Source organism: Pseudoliparis swirei, chromosome 12 (assembly GCF_029220125.1).
Source record: "Pseudoliparis swirei isolate HS2019 ecotype Mariana Trench chromosome 12, NWPU_hadal_v1, whole genome shotgun sequence".
In the NCBI taxonomy this organism is placed as follows: domain Eukaryota; kingdom Metazoa; phylum Chordata; class Actinopteri; order Perciformes; family Liparidae; genus Pseudoliparis; species Pseudoliparis swirei.
Window position 1 is genome coordinate 13,609,584 of NC_079399.1, and position 14,857 is coordinate 13,624,440.

Sequence of the window (14,857 nt, forward strand, 5' to 3'; positions counted from 1 at the left end):
ATTAAAAAGCCCTGGTTATTAAATTCATGCCTACGATGTTAGGTTTCACATGACAGTTCCAGTAATTATACTCTGGATATAATCTAGTTATTAGAGTGAATACAAAGTTATTATTTATATCAGTTGACATCAGAACTAACTGTGGTGAGGAGATCTTCATGTGGAAGCATTAGGTTACATAAATGGTGGGAATGTTACTAAAATATATCTCTTTAGTCCAACTGTAATTCAAGCACAACACACACACACACATACATAAAAAGAAAAACCACTAGCTGCACCACACATGGTTCTGGTGGCAAAAAAAGAGAGAGAAAAGAGGGAGAAAGAAAAGAGGAAAGAGGAAGTGACTGACATCTAACTTAAAAAAAGAAACAGCTGCCAGAAGAAAATAAGAAGCAAAGAGCGTGAGAGGAAAAGGGATGTAAGCTTGAAACAGTTATGGACCCTGAAGCTAATCCACTTAACGTTGAAAGTATTACCATTACAGTTGTAACATGTGTACAGATGTGTAAACGTATCTGTGTGAGAGTGACATTACTTGAGAGAGTGAAAGTGAGTGAAGCGGAGAAAGTGAGGCTCCCCCTCTCTACGTCCCCGACAGCTCCACCCTGAGCGCCACACATTGGCTCTATTTTGGATACTGTGTGTGTGTGTGTGTGTGTGTGTGTGTGTGTGTGTGTGTGTGTGTGTGTGTGTGTGTGTGTGTATGTGTGTGTGTGTATAAGGAGGCTCCTGTCTGTTCCTCTGCCATGCTATAAATGTTAACGGGCTAGTTTTTATTTTTTTATGTGGGGTTGTCTGAGGTACTTATCCAGACCTTCAAGAGAATACTACTACTCCTGCTACTACTACTACTACTACTACTATTACTATTACTACTACTACTACTACTATTATTACTACTACTACTACTACTGCTGCTGCTGCTGTACTACTGCTGCTATTGCTGCTGCTGCTGCTGTTGCTACTGTTGCTGCTGTTGCTGCTGCTATTGTTACTGCTGTTGCTACTACTGCTGCTGTTATTACTACTACTATCTATTACTACTACTATTATTACTACTACTACTATTATTACTACTACTACTATTACTACTATTACTACTACTATTATTACTACTACTACTATTACTATTATTACTACTACTATTATTACTACTACTATTACTACTATTACTATTATTACTACTACTATTTTACTACTATGACTCAAACGTCTCCTACTACTACTAGTACGATTACACTATCACAACTGCAAAGGCATTAACAACTACTACTACTGTTTTACTTCTATTAATACTAGTGCAGTCATACTACTGCTGCTCATAGTACCAATATCACTACTGTTATACAACTACTGCTATTGCTACGATGTATATAATCACTATGACTGGAACGACTACTTCTACTATGATGCTATCACAACCAGAATTATATCATTACAATTATCACGAGCACCAATACTACTGCTACTAACATTGCAACTACAATGGATAATACTACTGTCACCACTACAGCTATCATTTTATCATCCTAATATACCAATAATACGACTACTGCTAGTGCTGCGAGGTTAATGACTTATTTTACTGCTGCTACAAGTACTACTTAAACTGTACGACTGTGACTGATGGCGTGATGACTTGAAGAGCGGAACAAACGCAATAAACAAACATGCAGACCTTCTGCTGCATGGAACGTGCGTTTGATCTGCAGCTGGATGTGTGTTACTGTTCATGTTTAAGCGCATGTGTGTGTGTGTGGGTGTGTGCGTGGATGTGTGTGTGTGTGTGTGACAGGATCCACATTAATCTGCCTCCCTTGTCAAAGCTCAGACATCAAAGCATGATCAGACCTGCTCTCCTGTTCATGTGAATGCACACGCACACACACAGACACACACACACACACACAGACACAGACACACACACACACACACAGTTCACTATTTATTCCTCTCTGACTGGTGTTGTTTGATCAGTATATTGACTTGATGACTTGACCACAGAGTTCAGTCAGCACAAAGACACACACACACACAAGTGAGCGATAAGAGGATGAATGGAGAGAGAAAATATGAAGGAGAGGAGCTGCCAAAGACCTGAGGTTTTTGAGAATGAAGAAACCTTGTGTTTGGTGTCATTACAGTCATCGTTCAGCTTACTCTCAGATCATAAATGCTAGATTAAAGGTGATTGGAAGGTTGCCAGCACACAGAGACACACACGCACACACACACGCCAGGAGTTAAGTAAACATACAATGAAGTCGGAAAAAATATCACCATGTTCAAAAGGATTCAGTTCGCGGCTTTCAACATTTTCAGATAAACACAGAAGTTTAGTAGAGAAATCCAACCAGAGCCACTCACTCTGTAGTACTGTGTCCTTTAAAAAGATAAAGGAGCAGTAATCAATCAAAATGTTGAACAACTTGAATGACATACGCTTTATTTGTTCCCAACATGGCCTTTTTTTATCTGTATTGAATGTTTAAGGATTAATCTCTTCCATATTCATTTGACGAACAGACTCTGTCTGATTGTCTGACTGCTGTAGCTTGGGGTCTCGTCTAATTACCTTCACATTGAAAATGCGGAAGGTAATGTTTTGATCACCGTGTATTTATTTATTTATTTGTATGCGTGTTACTCGCATAACTAAAAAAGTATGAAACCGAATCGCATGAAATTTGGTGGGCTGATTGGTTATTATCCGGGGACCATTTGATTAGATTCTGGGATTGATCGGGTCAAAGGTCAAGGTCAAGAAAAGGTCAACATCTTCTTTTTACCATAGCACGGTCAATTTTTATCCAATTGGCATGCAACTAATGCCAAAATGTTCATAATTCAATGCCCAATCTTGTGATATGCGAAGATATGCGCTCTACCGAGTGCCAGTTCTAGTTTATTTATTTATTTGTATGCGTGTTACTCGCATAACTCAAAAAGTATTAAACCGAATCGCATGAAATTTGGTGGGATGATTGGTTATTATCCGGGGACCATTTGATTAGATTTTGGGATCAATCGGGTCAAAGGTCAAGGTCATGAAAAGGTCAACATCTTCTTGAATCACATGAAATTTGGTGGGATGATTGGTTATTCTCCGGGGACCATTTGATTAGATTTTGGGATCGATCGGGTCAAAGGTCAAGGTCAAGAAAAGGTCAACATCTTCTTTTTACCATAGCACGGTCAATTTTTATCCAATTGGCATGCAACTAATGCCAAAATGTTCATAATTCAATGCCCAATCTTGTGATATGCGAAGGTATGCGCTCTACCGAGTACCCATTCTAGTTATTATTTGTAACGCTGTTGTACCATTCTGCAAATCTAGCCATTATTTTAGCAAGAATAATGTTATCATAACTCAAAGAATTTACTCGATTTAGTTTTACTGAATCATACTTTTTTTGTACTTCTGTAAGCAAAGTGGAAACAGCCAGTGCGTTGGGGGATGGAGGCAGACAGAGTGATGAGGGACAGCATGTGTTGACTGTTTAGTCCTATCAAGCGCTCAATGCTGGTTTTATGAAAAAAACTGGGCTGACAGCACCGGAGCAGCTCCCAGCTGTGAGTGGATAAATGTGAAGCAAAGTGTTCCTGGAAACAGTCCGTGTTTAACATATCTTTTCAGGATCGAACGGGGGAGTGTGTATAGGTGAATAGGTAATCAATCACTCTGCAGCAGCGTGGAGTATGAAAGGCTGACGACAGACCATAATTACAGTACTCACAGGAAGCAGCTGTTTGCGTTTCCTGCCGGGACGACCCACTCTGCGCTTGGTGCGGGGGCTCGACAGTGTCCCCTCCTCTGGACTGTCGTGGTCCGCTCCATCTTCCTTCTGGACAATTACAGGGAGGCAACATCAAACACTGAGCCGATTGAATGAAGAAGAGACGACGGCGTGATTCAAAGAGACGTGGTTAAGACTCACTCTGGGAATGGAAAACAGGATCAAATGAAAACAATAACTTGAGTATCTGCAGTCCTGATGAAGCCCAATGCCACTGGGTGTAAGACCTTTTCACTAGAAACAAAAGTTCTATTGAAGACCTTTTTTTTTTTTTTTATACTTGAGGAAAAAAAACTCACGCTTTAAATACTTGCAATATAAAAGTCAAAACTAGTAAATTATATGTTTATAGACATGAAGTCCAGATGTGTTTAGTAAACCCAACAGGATACATGTCGCACTAAAGCACTTCTAGACCTCCTCTGGATTGATTTGATTGAAGTGTGGAAAACTCCGACATGATAATAAAAAACAAGACATTTAATTTAAGTTGGTTGTGTTCCCGTATAATAATTGAGTAAAATTCTTGCCTATCGTCAACTGATCAACAAATTGTTGGCCGTAATTCATGTTATTGTTATTATCGTATCAGAACAATGTTTGTGAACAGACCGAGAGACGTTGTTTCAGCCTGCTTGCTTTTTTTTTATTTTCCCCAGCTGTTGTTAGAGAATCGTTCCTCAATTTTAACAATATCTGGTTCTCTGATAGCGCTGCATTCTTATGCGAGTTTGATATATGATATATACCTTTATTCGTTTGTTGATTCAACTTTGAGGTTGGCAATCGAATCAGGATCCTCAGATAAAATTGGCAACAACAATAATCAATATCATTATTTGAGGTCCTATATTCCAGAAATGAGTTAACATTTGTTTAATAAGGTCTGTGGTTACTACAAACTTAAGGGCTATTTACTTACGTATTTTCTGTCGTAGAAGATAGAAAATACGTAAGTAATTAGCCCACTCTTCCATTTCGAGGCTCTTTCGTTTCTCTAAAAAGCGGTTGCTACGAAGCGGCTAAATGAGACGACATGACATCATCACCGACTAGTCCGTCTTCACAATGTTGATACTACTAAACGACCGTGGTGTAGTTGGTTTAAAGTCTAACGTGTTTACATCGGCCGTCTCAATCATTGCTTTATTAATGCAGCCAAAAGAACCAATCTAAATATAAGAGAGTGATATTTAGAGGAGAGACTCCTGCGGACACAAATCCCGGTGTTTGCCCCACTGACATTTAGATCAAAGGAACCGAAACATTCACTCATCCACAATCAGATCTGAGTCTTTTATCTCAGAGCTGTAAATCTACTCTCCCCAACACATTATTAACCCCCCCTCCCCCCCAATAATTCCCTCACTTTCTATTTTTACATCGGCCCTGGGCGAGATTTGAGTAGCAGCTATGTGCTAGATTTCTATTGGCCACAGGAGTACACGTGTAAGAGCTAAATAAAATGAGCAGCACCTGTTGCATCTTCAGCGAAGCAGTCAAATCATTAATGACGTGAGATGCCTGATACTTTAAGAGTATATGTTCTAGCCGGGAGGCAGGATTTGTCAGCCGCAGTGATTTTACTTTGACCTTTTTTATTCATATTTGCGCTCTCTTTGCGCCGGCACTCGTTTTGTTGAGCGAGAGACTGTCAAGTGTAGTTTGATGAACACACCTGCTCTATTCCTCGACTCTCTTTTGTGCTGTACCTGACTCTCTCTCTCTCTCTCTTCTGCTGGACTCTCTGTTTGCGGTGACAGTGGAGTGGTTGCTAAGGTGCAGAAAACTGCTTAGCAACCGTCTCCGGTGGCGCCGCCGTGCTGACTAAACATGTTGATGTCACTTCCCTGGCGATCAGCATGGCAACCAGCTAGAACGGGGTGATGGCGCCTTGTCTGCGTGGCGTGCTGTCCACCTGTGACACGACGCACACGCATTTTAACAGCGCACGTGAACTCAGTGCGCAAAGAGAAAATATATAATATAAACCGAGAGAGCAGAGGAACAAATAGTCTTAAAAAAATATGGCAACACACACAAATCCATACACACTGGCCAATCTGTCCATCTTTGGTCTATTTATGTCTCCCGGTAGGTTATTTTAGGCCACTGCAGTTGCTAAGCAACCAGACTACCAACCAGGCGGGCAGAGGAGGATCCCATCAGCAACAGACAGATTGTCCTCTTTCTTTCTTCCCAGTCCCTACAGTATGGCCTCCTCTCTCCCTGTCTCCTGTTTCCTCTCTCCTTTCTGCTCTCTTCCCGTATATCACTCTGAATCTGTTACTCACTTCATCATGAGACGATGGAGGTGTCAACACTTTGTTTCTTCTAGATTCTGCCTCCGTACGGATTCGCATTTAAAGCACAGCAGATGTCACTTTTATGCTATCGTTAAAATAATGAGTATTTACACATTTCTGTGCATTTACACGCTGATGTTTTCAAATTCACACGATGACGGACTTTAAATTACACAACGAACGACAAATCCTGAGCATTATAACGTCGGACCGCTAATAGTCAACAACATAGCGACAAATACATCTTAAGAAATGGAAGAAACAACACGGTTATAATACACTGTTGCCTACACAGATCCTCCATCACGTCTTTTTACCATCGACAAATTCTCTTTGTAGGTTCAACATAAATGTTTTGTTCATCATCCCCCATACAAATTGTTTTATTTATTATCTGTAATCAACAATTAAGACCAACATTATTTTGTCATGTTTAAACTTTATTTAAGTAAATTAATCTGTAGTTTCACCCCATCTTGAAATGCCACCACTGATAGTATTTAAGTATGGTGGTTGTAATAGGCTGGTCTCTCTCTCTCCCGATCATTGATTTTTACATATCTCCGAGGTGGATCAGCAGTTTTCAAACTGTACATGTGGGCACTTTGCAGCCAAGGCATTAGAGAAGAAAGTAGACCTTGCTTATCTGCGATTAGTGCATGAAGTGGGTGTGCTTAATTTTAAAGCTATAACAAATTATATAAATGTATGGGCTTGAATAAAGGTCAATGCCGTTCATTCGAGCTTATCATCTCAATGCCTGCTGAGAGTGTAAACCATCCTATGAAGCAGAGAAGCAAAACCTTTTTCGTGAAACAACTGTAATACATGGTTATTAAAGTTACAATTTCTTAAGTCAGAATTTTGGACCTGTTGATCTCACCATTGATAAAAAATGGTACATAGATTATATTTAAACATTCATTTGTTTCTCCATCTCTAAATCTTTTCTACACATTTGGGAAACTTAAATATGATTTTTTTCCCCACGGGTTGAAGGGTGATATACGACGACAGGCGCTGACATTATTTCTGAACATCACAGAAATGTCTTTCTATCTTCAACACACAGCAGCTTCTGTCGTGTGCAATGGATTGGAACTGGACTCGATTCTCACATTTCTATCTCTTGAATTTCTCTTCATATATATTTTTTCTCATTGAGAGTCGTGTCTCAGGAAGTTAAACAGCACAACAAACTCTATCGTAAAAAGAAAACTCTAGAAGGGAAACGTTGTTCGCGTTGGCTCTTTGCCAACGTGTGAACGTGGAAGTAAGTGAGTAAGATGGCTCTTTACATCGCAGCACCATAGAATGAACTTCAAACTTCTCAAGAGATTTACGAGGGCTGCCCTCGGCCCTGGGGGGGGGGCAAATGAAAGGAGCCATTTTTCACTTTGTGTATGTCTAAGTGTGTGTTAATGTGTGTTTGTGTGTGCTCATTTGTGTAAAAGACTGTTTGAGAGTCAAAGCCCTGTCCTCGTCTCCCTGCATGTGGTCGGGCGAGTGTGCGGAATGCAGAAAGGCCTGAAGTAAATGTAAATAAATAACTGTAAGTTTAATTATTACAGACAGATACACACACACACACACCCACACACACACACACACAATGTTGCCCGCCAGATTTGTGTGTTGGCTAAAAAAAGCTCTCAACTGTACGCTAAAGTAGTAGTAGTGGTGGTAATGATAGCTGTAGTACAAGTGGTGGTGGTTGTAATGATATCAGTAGCTGCAAAAATAGCTGTAGTAGTAATTTACTATGCATAACAGAAGCATTAATAACCATAATACGAGTAATGGTAGTAACAGAGCATTACATCAGGAGTTGTACTCGTGCTGTTTGCAGCAGTAATTGTAAAGCTGGAGTGGTACATTACTTCTCACTGTATATTAATAATAATAATACATCTCACTGACTCACCACGTCGTTGGCGATGTCGTTCTCCGGTGTCTCCGGCGGCTCAGCGGCTGCAGGACTGTTGGACGGCATGGCTGAGAGCAGCTCGGCGGAACCGGGTTCAGAAGGTAAAAAAACGGAGCAAATCAAAACATAGGAGGATCTGTCAGAAGCACCAGGTGCAGCTTCATTCGGTCTGTGTGTCTGTCTGTTGGACTCGCTCAGTCCTCCCCCCGTCTGCAGAGTGAAGAGGAAACACACACACACACACAGCATGGCTGTGAAATACAGTAAGAGGACATTTGTGAAGTTTGAGAACGTAATCCTTCTCAGGATGTGGCTGACGTCTTTTTTTTCCTGATTCATCTTTTCTCTCTCACACACACACACACACACACACACACACACACACACACACACACACACACACACACACACACACACACACACACACACACACACACACACACACACACACGCACACACACACAGGTGGACAAAGGAATATCCTGTCTTCAGGGCAGCTCTCAACATGGCTGTCACTGTCAGTGTTTGATTGATGTGGTCGGATAAAACTGTTTTTAATGACGTATAAACATGTAAAAATCACAATTTGTGTTTATCTTGAGTTGGGCCGTCTGTTAATCAAACTGTGTCTGACTGTTTGGGGGAAACAAACCCCCTTTCTAAACCGTCGAGGGGTGGAACTGATAGCAGTCCTGATTCAGTTATCCATCGTGTTTTTTTATTGCCTTTTCTGACAGCAGATAGTGGAGACAGACGGGATGCGTAGAGAAAGAGGAGGACGGCGAGCAACACCTGTCCTTAGGCTGCGTGTTTCGTTTGACTAGCAGTGATTTGAGTGATTTGAGCTTTTTTTTGAAGCGGGAGTAAAATTGCTATATATTTTCTGTTGGTTGATCACTTTGTAACTAAACCGTCACATCTGAATTACATCACTGCAATTTGACAATTGCCCTGACTCCTGACACCGGTGCATACATGCCATCGTTGGATGAAGTATCCAGAGGGGAGGGAGCCATGTGTGACCTTGTACTCATTGTTGCTCTCTTTTGTCTCATCGCTCATTATTTGTTATATGGCAGTTAATAAGTGACAAAACTGTTGAGCCCAAAAGAAATTCATCCTGTTTTGGCCAAGAGGGCACGGACAGATTTTCAGGAACACGGTTTGATTGTAGAACCCTGATTTGGATCTGCTTGGATTTGCATGTTCCTTCCAGCTAGTTTGTCAGATTGTACGCTCTTGAGACCGTAAAAGGGCGTTTACCAACGAACGGCACAAACTGTATCTATATCTGGCTCTGAGGCTGGTATCTGTTCACAGTTTAAGTTCTAAAGATAAATAAAGCTGAGTAGCGGACCGGGAAGCCTATTGTTACAGAGGAAGTGCAGTCTAACAAGATGGTGCTCCACTTCTTGGTCAAATTCAATTCTGAGTCTGCATGAAAACTGCCAAGCAGATTTAAAGATAGGCTATCAAACCGTTCACTCTGCTCCTTTAAACCTCGACAACTTTAAACTTTGATTACACTCGTGTTTTTGTTCTTGCTCCATCATTATCTGCGGCCCATCGGATCCTGTGACCTTTACCTAACCCAAATCTGACCGTAGCCTTATCCTCAACCAGTCATTTCTGCAATGCTTAACCAGAAACTAATCCCGTTACAGAGAACGGTGATATGACTTTGCATATCTCTCCATGTGCACTTTCAGATCTTGGCTTGCTTATTGATTACCAGTTCAGTGAATCGATCTGATGAAATGTAAAAGTACATCAAAGGCTACTGCTACAGTTATCTCTTTACTTTAGGATATCAAAACGTGTATCCTTCTTCACAAGCCGAGACCATTTGAAGACGAGGTCACCTCTGTTCAAAGGCTTACAATTTGTAAAGTTTGTGGTCTATTCTGGTGTTGCTGTCTGGTGGTGCAGCGTCGGGCAGAAGCAGGATAACTATGCAGGGCCGGATTAAGCCACCCGGGGCAGAATGCTGCTGTGGGCCGGTTCCTCCCACTCTCTCTGCCGGGGAAAGTATCTTGTTACTCTGAGTACCCATTAGGCACATTGCAGCTTCATTATAGAGCAAGAAACCAACCGCTACCCAAACTGTGGCATAATGTCACGTGGTGTCTAGGTGAGTGTTTCACATTCAGTCAAATTTAGAAATATGCACCATGTAAGAATAATATCGTCTGAAACAATAAAGGTCTTACTAATTGATTATGAAACATTGTTCTTGAGATAAGGGGAAATGCGCAACCTACTAATTGGCAACTGCTCAAATTACCACAAACTGACTGAGACAGTCTTTCTTAATTTAACTCATTTATATATATATATATATATATATATATGATGGCATTTGTCCAAGTAGCCTGGCCTCCATTAAACTTGTTTACTTCTGTGCGAGCATGTCAGGTGTGAAGTTTTTGTGACTGTATTTTTGCTTGTCACTTCAAGACCGTGATGTGTTCAGATAAAGAACACAATCCAAACACTAAAGGAGATTAGAAATAGTGTGTGTGTACATGCCTAAAAGAGAGTTGGAGCTCAGCAGTGATTTGGATGCGAGTGCAGCCAAAATGTCTGGGTTTCCTCAAGATGAATTGTACAGTATGTCACTCCTCACGCTGTGGCCTTACATCACCTACTGTTAAGACAACAAGCAGCCGGCCAGGGTTGCCAGCGGAAAGATAGGAGAGGAAACTTTGCAGAAATGGGTGTACAGTATCCACCCCACACCCCCGGGACTGCCTGCACAAGCTCCAGACTCCAGGCAGCTCCTTCAAGTTCTACATGAAGAGGTCACCCACACACCTTTTAGTCTTCACGCACTGATTTAAATGGTTTCAGTCTTCATGCAGCAGCGGTTTGACTCAGACCATAGTCAAAGGCCCAGAAGCCTGTACCAGTGGGAGGAGAAATGGTTGCGCAGGGAAAAAGCTTCAGCAGTATGTCAAGGTAATGAGAGCCGAGCCGTGGTACCACAGGAAAGTAGGTGGGTTTTCTTCATAATAAAAGCATCACATTTATTATTTTCTTTCTCATATTTATTCAATTTGCTCTTTGTCTGTTCAGATTATCCTCCCCAGATGGGCAATAAAGGAAACTTTCTTTTAACAGAGGTTGGTATTTTTATGTTTGAAACTTACTTTCTGAAATAATAATAATATAATAACTTTATTTATATAGCACCTTTAAAAACAATGTTTACAAAGTGCTCCACAGAGAGTCAAAGCAAAACAAGTGGAATAGCAAGAAACCAATATCACATTTAAAGTATATATTAAAATGTAAAATAAAATGGAAAATAAAAAATTAATTAATTAAAAACCAAATAATTTACAAATAAATTAAAGACAGACAACTAAATTAGGGGAACCAAAGTTCTGCATAAAAAGACTAGATCACTTAAAAGCTGTTCTATAAAAATGGGTTTTAAGAAGTGATTTGAAAGGTATAATCATTTTGTAATTGTGGTATTATTTCAGATATATGGGTTTTTTGTACTTTAAAGTTCATTCTGAGACGTCGGTAACTCTTACTTTCCAACAAGATCCGAGTGGTCCATTGCGAGGATATTAAAAAGGATAAGGTTATCTGAGGTCATGAGTCCTATTCTCGCAACACGTCTTTCCCCAACACTTAAAATTAAGTCTCTAAAATGTTGTATTATATAGATCTGTCATAATTTATATATTCAGCCATGTTTTATGAAAGGTGTCGGTCCATAAGCCTGGTTCAAAACCTTCTCCTCACTGCCAGGAATAGTATTCTCATGGGGAAATACTGAATCCTGTATTCATCTATTTATTTATTGTCGGCCTTCAAGTGGTGACCTTTAATGTGATCTTCTAAATCAATACCCACAATAGGTTTTGTTGATTGTATGATGTAAACTCCACAGGTTGCTAAAAAAATAATCCCTAATACAAATGCAGAGTAGATAATTTAAATGATCTTAAAAGCAAGTGATTGAAACATATTAGATGAGACAGTTAGCCAATTGATTGATGGATAAGCTAATTAACAGAAAATGTATAAACAATCATTTATTTTTGTAGATTCATTGGTTTCAGATTTTCAAATGTGAATATTTTCTGGGGTTCTTCTAGACTTCTGGGTTAATCGAACACATTAAGGACTTTTGGTTGGATACAATAGGACATTTAAAGACCTCACTGTGGAATTGTTTCCAAATGTATGACAATGTATACACCAAAATATAACCAATTAAGAAAATACACTTATTTTGTGAACCGCTATCATTGATACGTAACATATTTATCAACCACTTTTCCGATATATTTGTGATCGAACTGATTAAATCCTTTGATAACATTACACGAAAAGAGACGTACCGCAGTGTATTCCGGGACTTTTATTTTAAAGTCTACGCCGGAAGTGTCGGGAATTTTCCTGCGAGCTTGACGGAGCCCAGTTTTATGACAAATAATATTGGGAGCGACCTCACGCGGCCTTTAACGGACAGCCTCCCCAAAACGGCGTATAATCCCGGCGGGGGTTTGCGCGGGGTGAGCAGCCGGGGAGAGACACGTGTCTACGTATGTACCGACCGTAAAGCCTTTACTGGGTCAGGTAAAAAACACACACACACACACACGGGGGCGCGTATCAGTCCGAATGTACTCGTTAACCTCAGCGGGCGCGCGCCCGCTAGCTCGCTCGCTCACCGCGGAGGTTCCGCGCGCTGATGTGTCTGTCTGCATCTGGTGGGAGACGAGCACAGTGCGCTCCAGTTGAACACTACGGTCTCTTGTCGGGGGGGGGGGGGAACCGGGCACCAACATCTAACACACACTTGTTTTATAACGGTTGTGCGGTTGCCGTGAGCCCCCCCCGCCCCCTCCTACGAAAGAACTCACCAAGTTCACCAGCCCCGTAAGCAAGAACCGCTCCGTCCTCACGCGCACATCATCTGCTAAAACGGAACCAACGGCTTGGCTCCGGAGCGCGCCGTGACTTTCGGAGATAACGTCAACGTTAGCTTAATTTAACGGCTGTAACGGCTGCCGGTGTGCGTTCATGGGCTAAAATGTAATGTTTATATTTACCGTGTCGTCCTCAGGTACACGGACCCTGACAGTCGTCGCCCTCTCTCCTCTCGTTCACTACCGCTCTCTCTCTCTCCCTCCGTGCGCTCTACGGAGTCTTCTCTCTCCGCTGCTGGCTCGCGCTCCCCCGCCTGCTTCTCTCTCTCTCCAAGGAACCGGCATGCTCGCTCTACCACGAGCCGCAGAGGCTGCTGCACCGAAGATAACGTTTCCGCGGTGTCCTAAAGTCCACCTAGTCGAGTACGCGCACACACTTCCCCAGGTGAAGACACGCCGTGCAACTAGCTAGCGCCCTAAAACAACTATTTCAATAACATACACTTTAGAAATATTTCAGACAACTTTAGTGACATCATTATGAGAAATTAATAAGTCAACACATTTTGTATTATTTTCGTACATGTTGAATCCTTACCATGAAATGCTAGATTTACTCAGACAGCGCAACCCTTGTTGTGTACAGATAAATAAATAAACAAATAAAAACCCTGCATTAGCCTGGATTTGAAACAATATTAGTTTTATTAATAGTATCTTTAAAAAAATACGTTTAGTATTCCCAATATCGGATATTTTTTTCAAGTGGAAAGAAAGTTTTGCATTATTGGCAATTCCTTCAAGTCAGATTAAAGTGTTCTCATGTTCCACCTCTCATGGCTCCAAGGTGGTTCCCAGACCTGATGCCACTGCTCCAGCAAAAAGTGTACTTGCAACAACAGACTGGACAAATATCTCCAATGTGTTGTAAAGGACTAGAGTTTCCTCAGGAAGTAGAGTCTCCTCTGTCCTTTCCTGGAAACAGCCTCAGTCCAATCTGTTATCCTCTGGACTCCAAGATACTTGTACTTGTCCTCCACCTCCTCTCCCAGAATGTTAATTGGACATGTCAATTGTTCTTAAAGTCAATGACCACCTCCTTGGTTGTGGTCACATTAAAGAGTAGGTGGTTCTCCCCTGCACCTCCTGGCAAAGCTGGTCACCACTTCCCCGCATCCCCCTTCCTGTCCACCGTTAATACACCAGACAACTGCCGAGTCATGACAGGGCTCCGAGTTGTATTGGAAGCCAGAGGTGGTTAAAGTGAACAGAAGAGGCTGTTGACCTTGTCAGATGATGAGGGCAGAGGGCACGCCTTAACGGCCATACGTCAAATATACGCTCGACTGTCCTTATTTCAGCTGATATGTTTAATGGCGTATTTTATTTTGAAATATTTTTGTGTGCAAACTAATTAATACAAAAAGTGGAGACGTACATTGGCTCTTTGGTTTATTGGCTCCCGGCGCATGGTTGCCAACCATTTTTGACATGTGACCTTTCAAATTGAACCAATAATTTACTCCCCATGTCACAGGTTGCAAACGTCGGAGTTTCAAGCAGTTCCTAGATTTGTCTTTGTTGAGTAGTTTTTAAAAGGCCTAACAAAGATCTAATTTTCTGGCTCCAACAATACAGAAAGCTATGATTTGAGAAAAGTATCATAATTTGTGTAGAAATACAGAACTTTTGTTCTTCTTGTTTTCCTATCTGATTAAAAAATATGTTAGAAAGAGTTTGGATTAAAATGTAGTTGATGCACAAAGATGTTAATTTCTATAGCCCATATCGCAAATCCCAAATTTGCCCCGGGGGGGCTTTTCAATCTGTATAGAATACGACTCCTCTGACCTTTGGACCTTCGCTTTAGACAAAAGAGAAACTCCCCAAACATGTTCTTTTGTCATGTTTTCTCTCGGCCTATGGCCC

At 41.2% G+C, this 14,857-nt stretch overlaps 1 protein-coding gene across 11 annotated transcripts in view; it reads right to left on the reverse strand.

The window, feature by feature from the left end:
- Positions 1-13,337, reverse strand: part of LOC130202917 (DNA (cytosine-5)-methyltransferase 3A-like) — a 60,699-nt gene extending 47,362 nt beyond the window's left edge. The window contains exons 1-5 of one of the 11 annotated variants that reach the window (XM_056428800.1): positions 13,112-13,337; positions 12,923-13,019; positions 9,920-10,055; positions 8,037-8,249; positions 3,747-3,854 (exon numbers count right to left, since the gene is read on the reverse strand). In XM_056428800.1, the coding sequence (XP_056284775.1) occupies positions 3,747-3,854; positions 8,037-8,105 (177 nt within the window). In that variant the 5' untranslated portion in view covers positions 8,106-8,249; positions 9,920-10,055; positions 12,923-13,019; positions 13,112-13,337. Of the gene's footprint in view, positions 1-3,746; positions 3,855-8,036; positions 8,429-9,919; positions 12,851-12,922; positions 13,020-13,111 lie in introns of those variants that run through there. The other 10 variants (XM_056428799.1, XM_056428801.1, XM_056428802.1 and 7 more) reach the window with 10 other exon arrangements.
- Between the last annotated feature and the right edge of the window lie 1,520 nt (positions 13,338-14,857).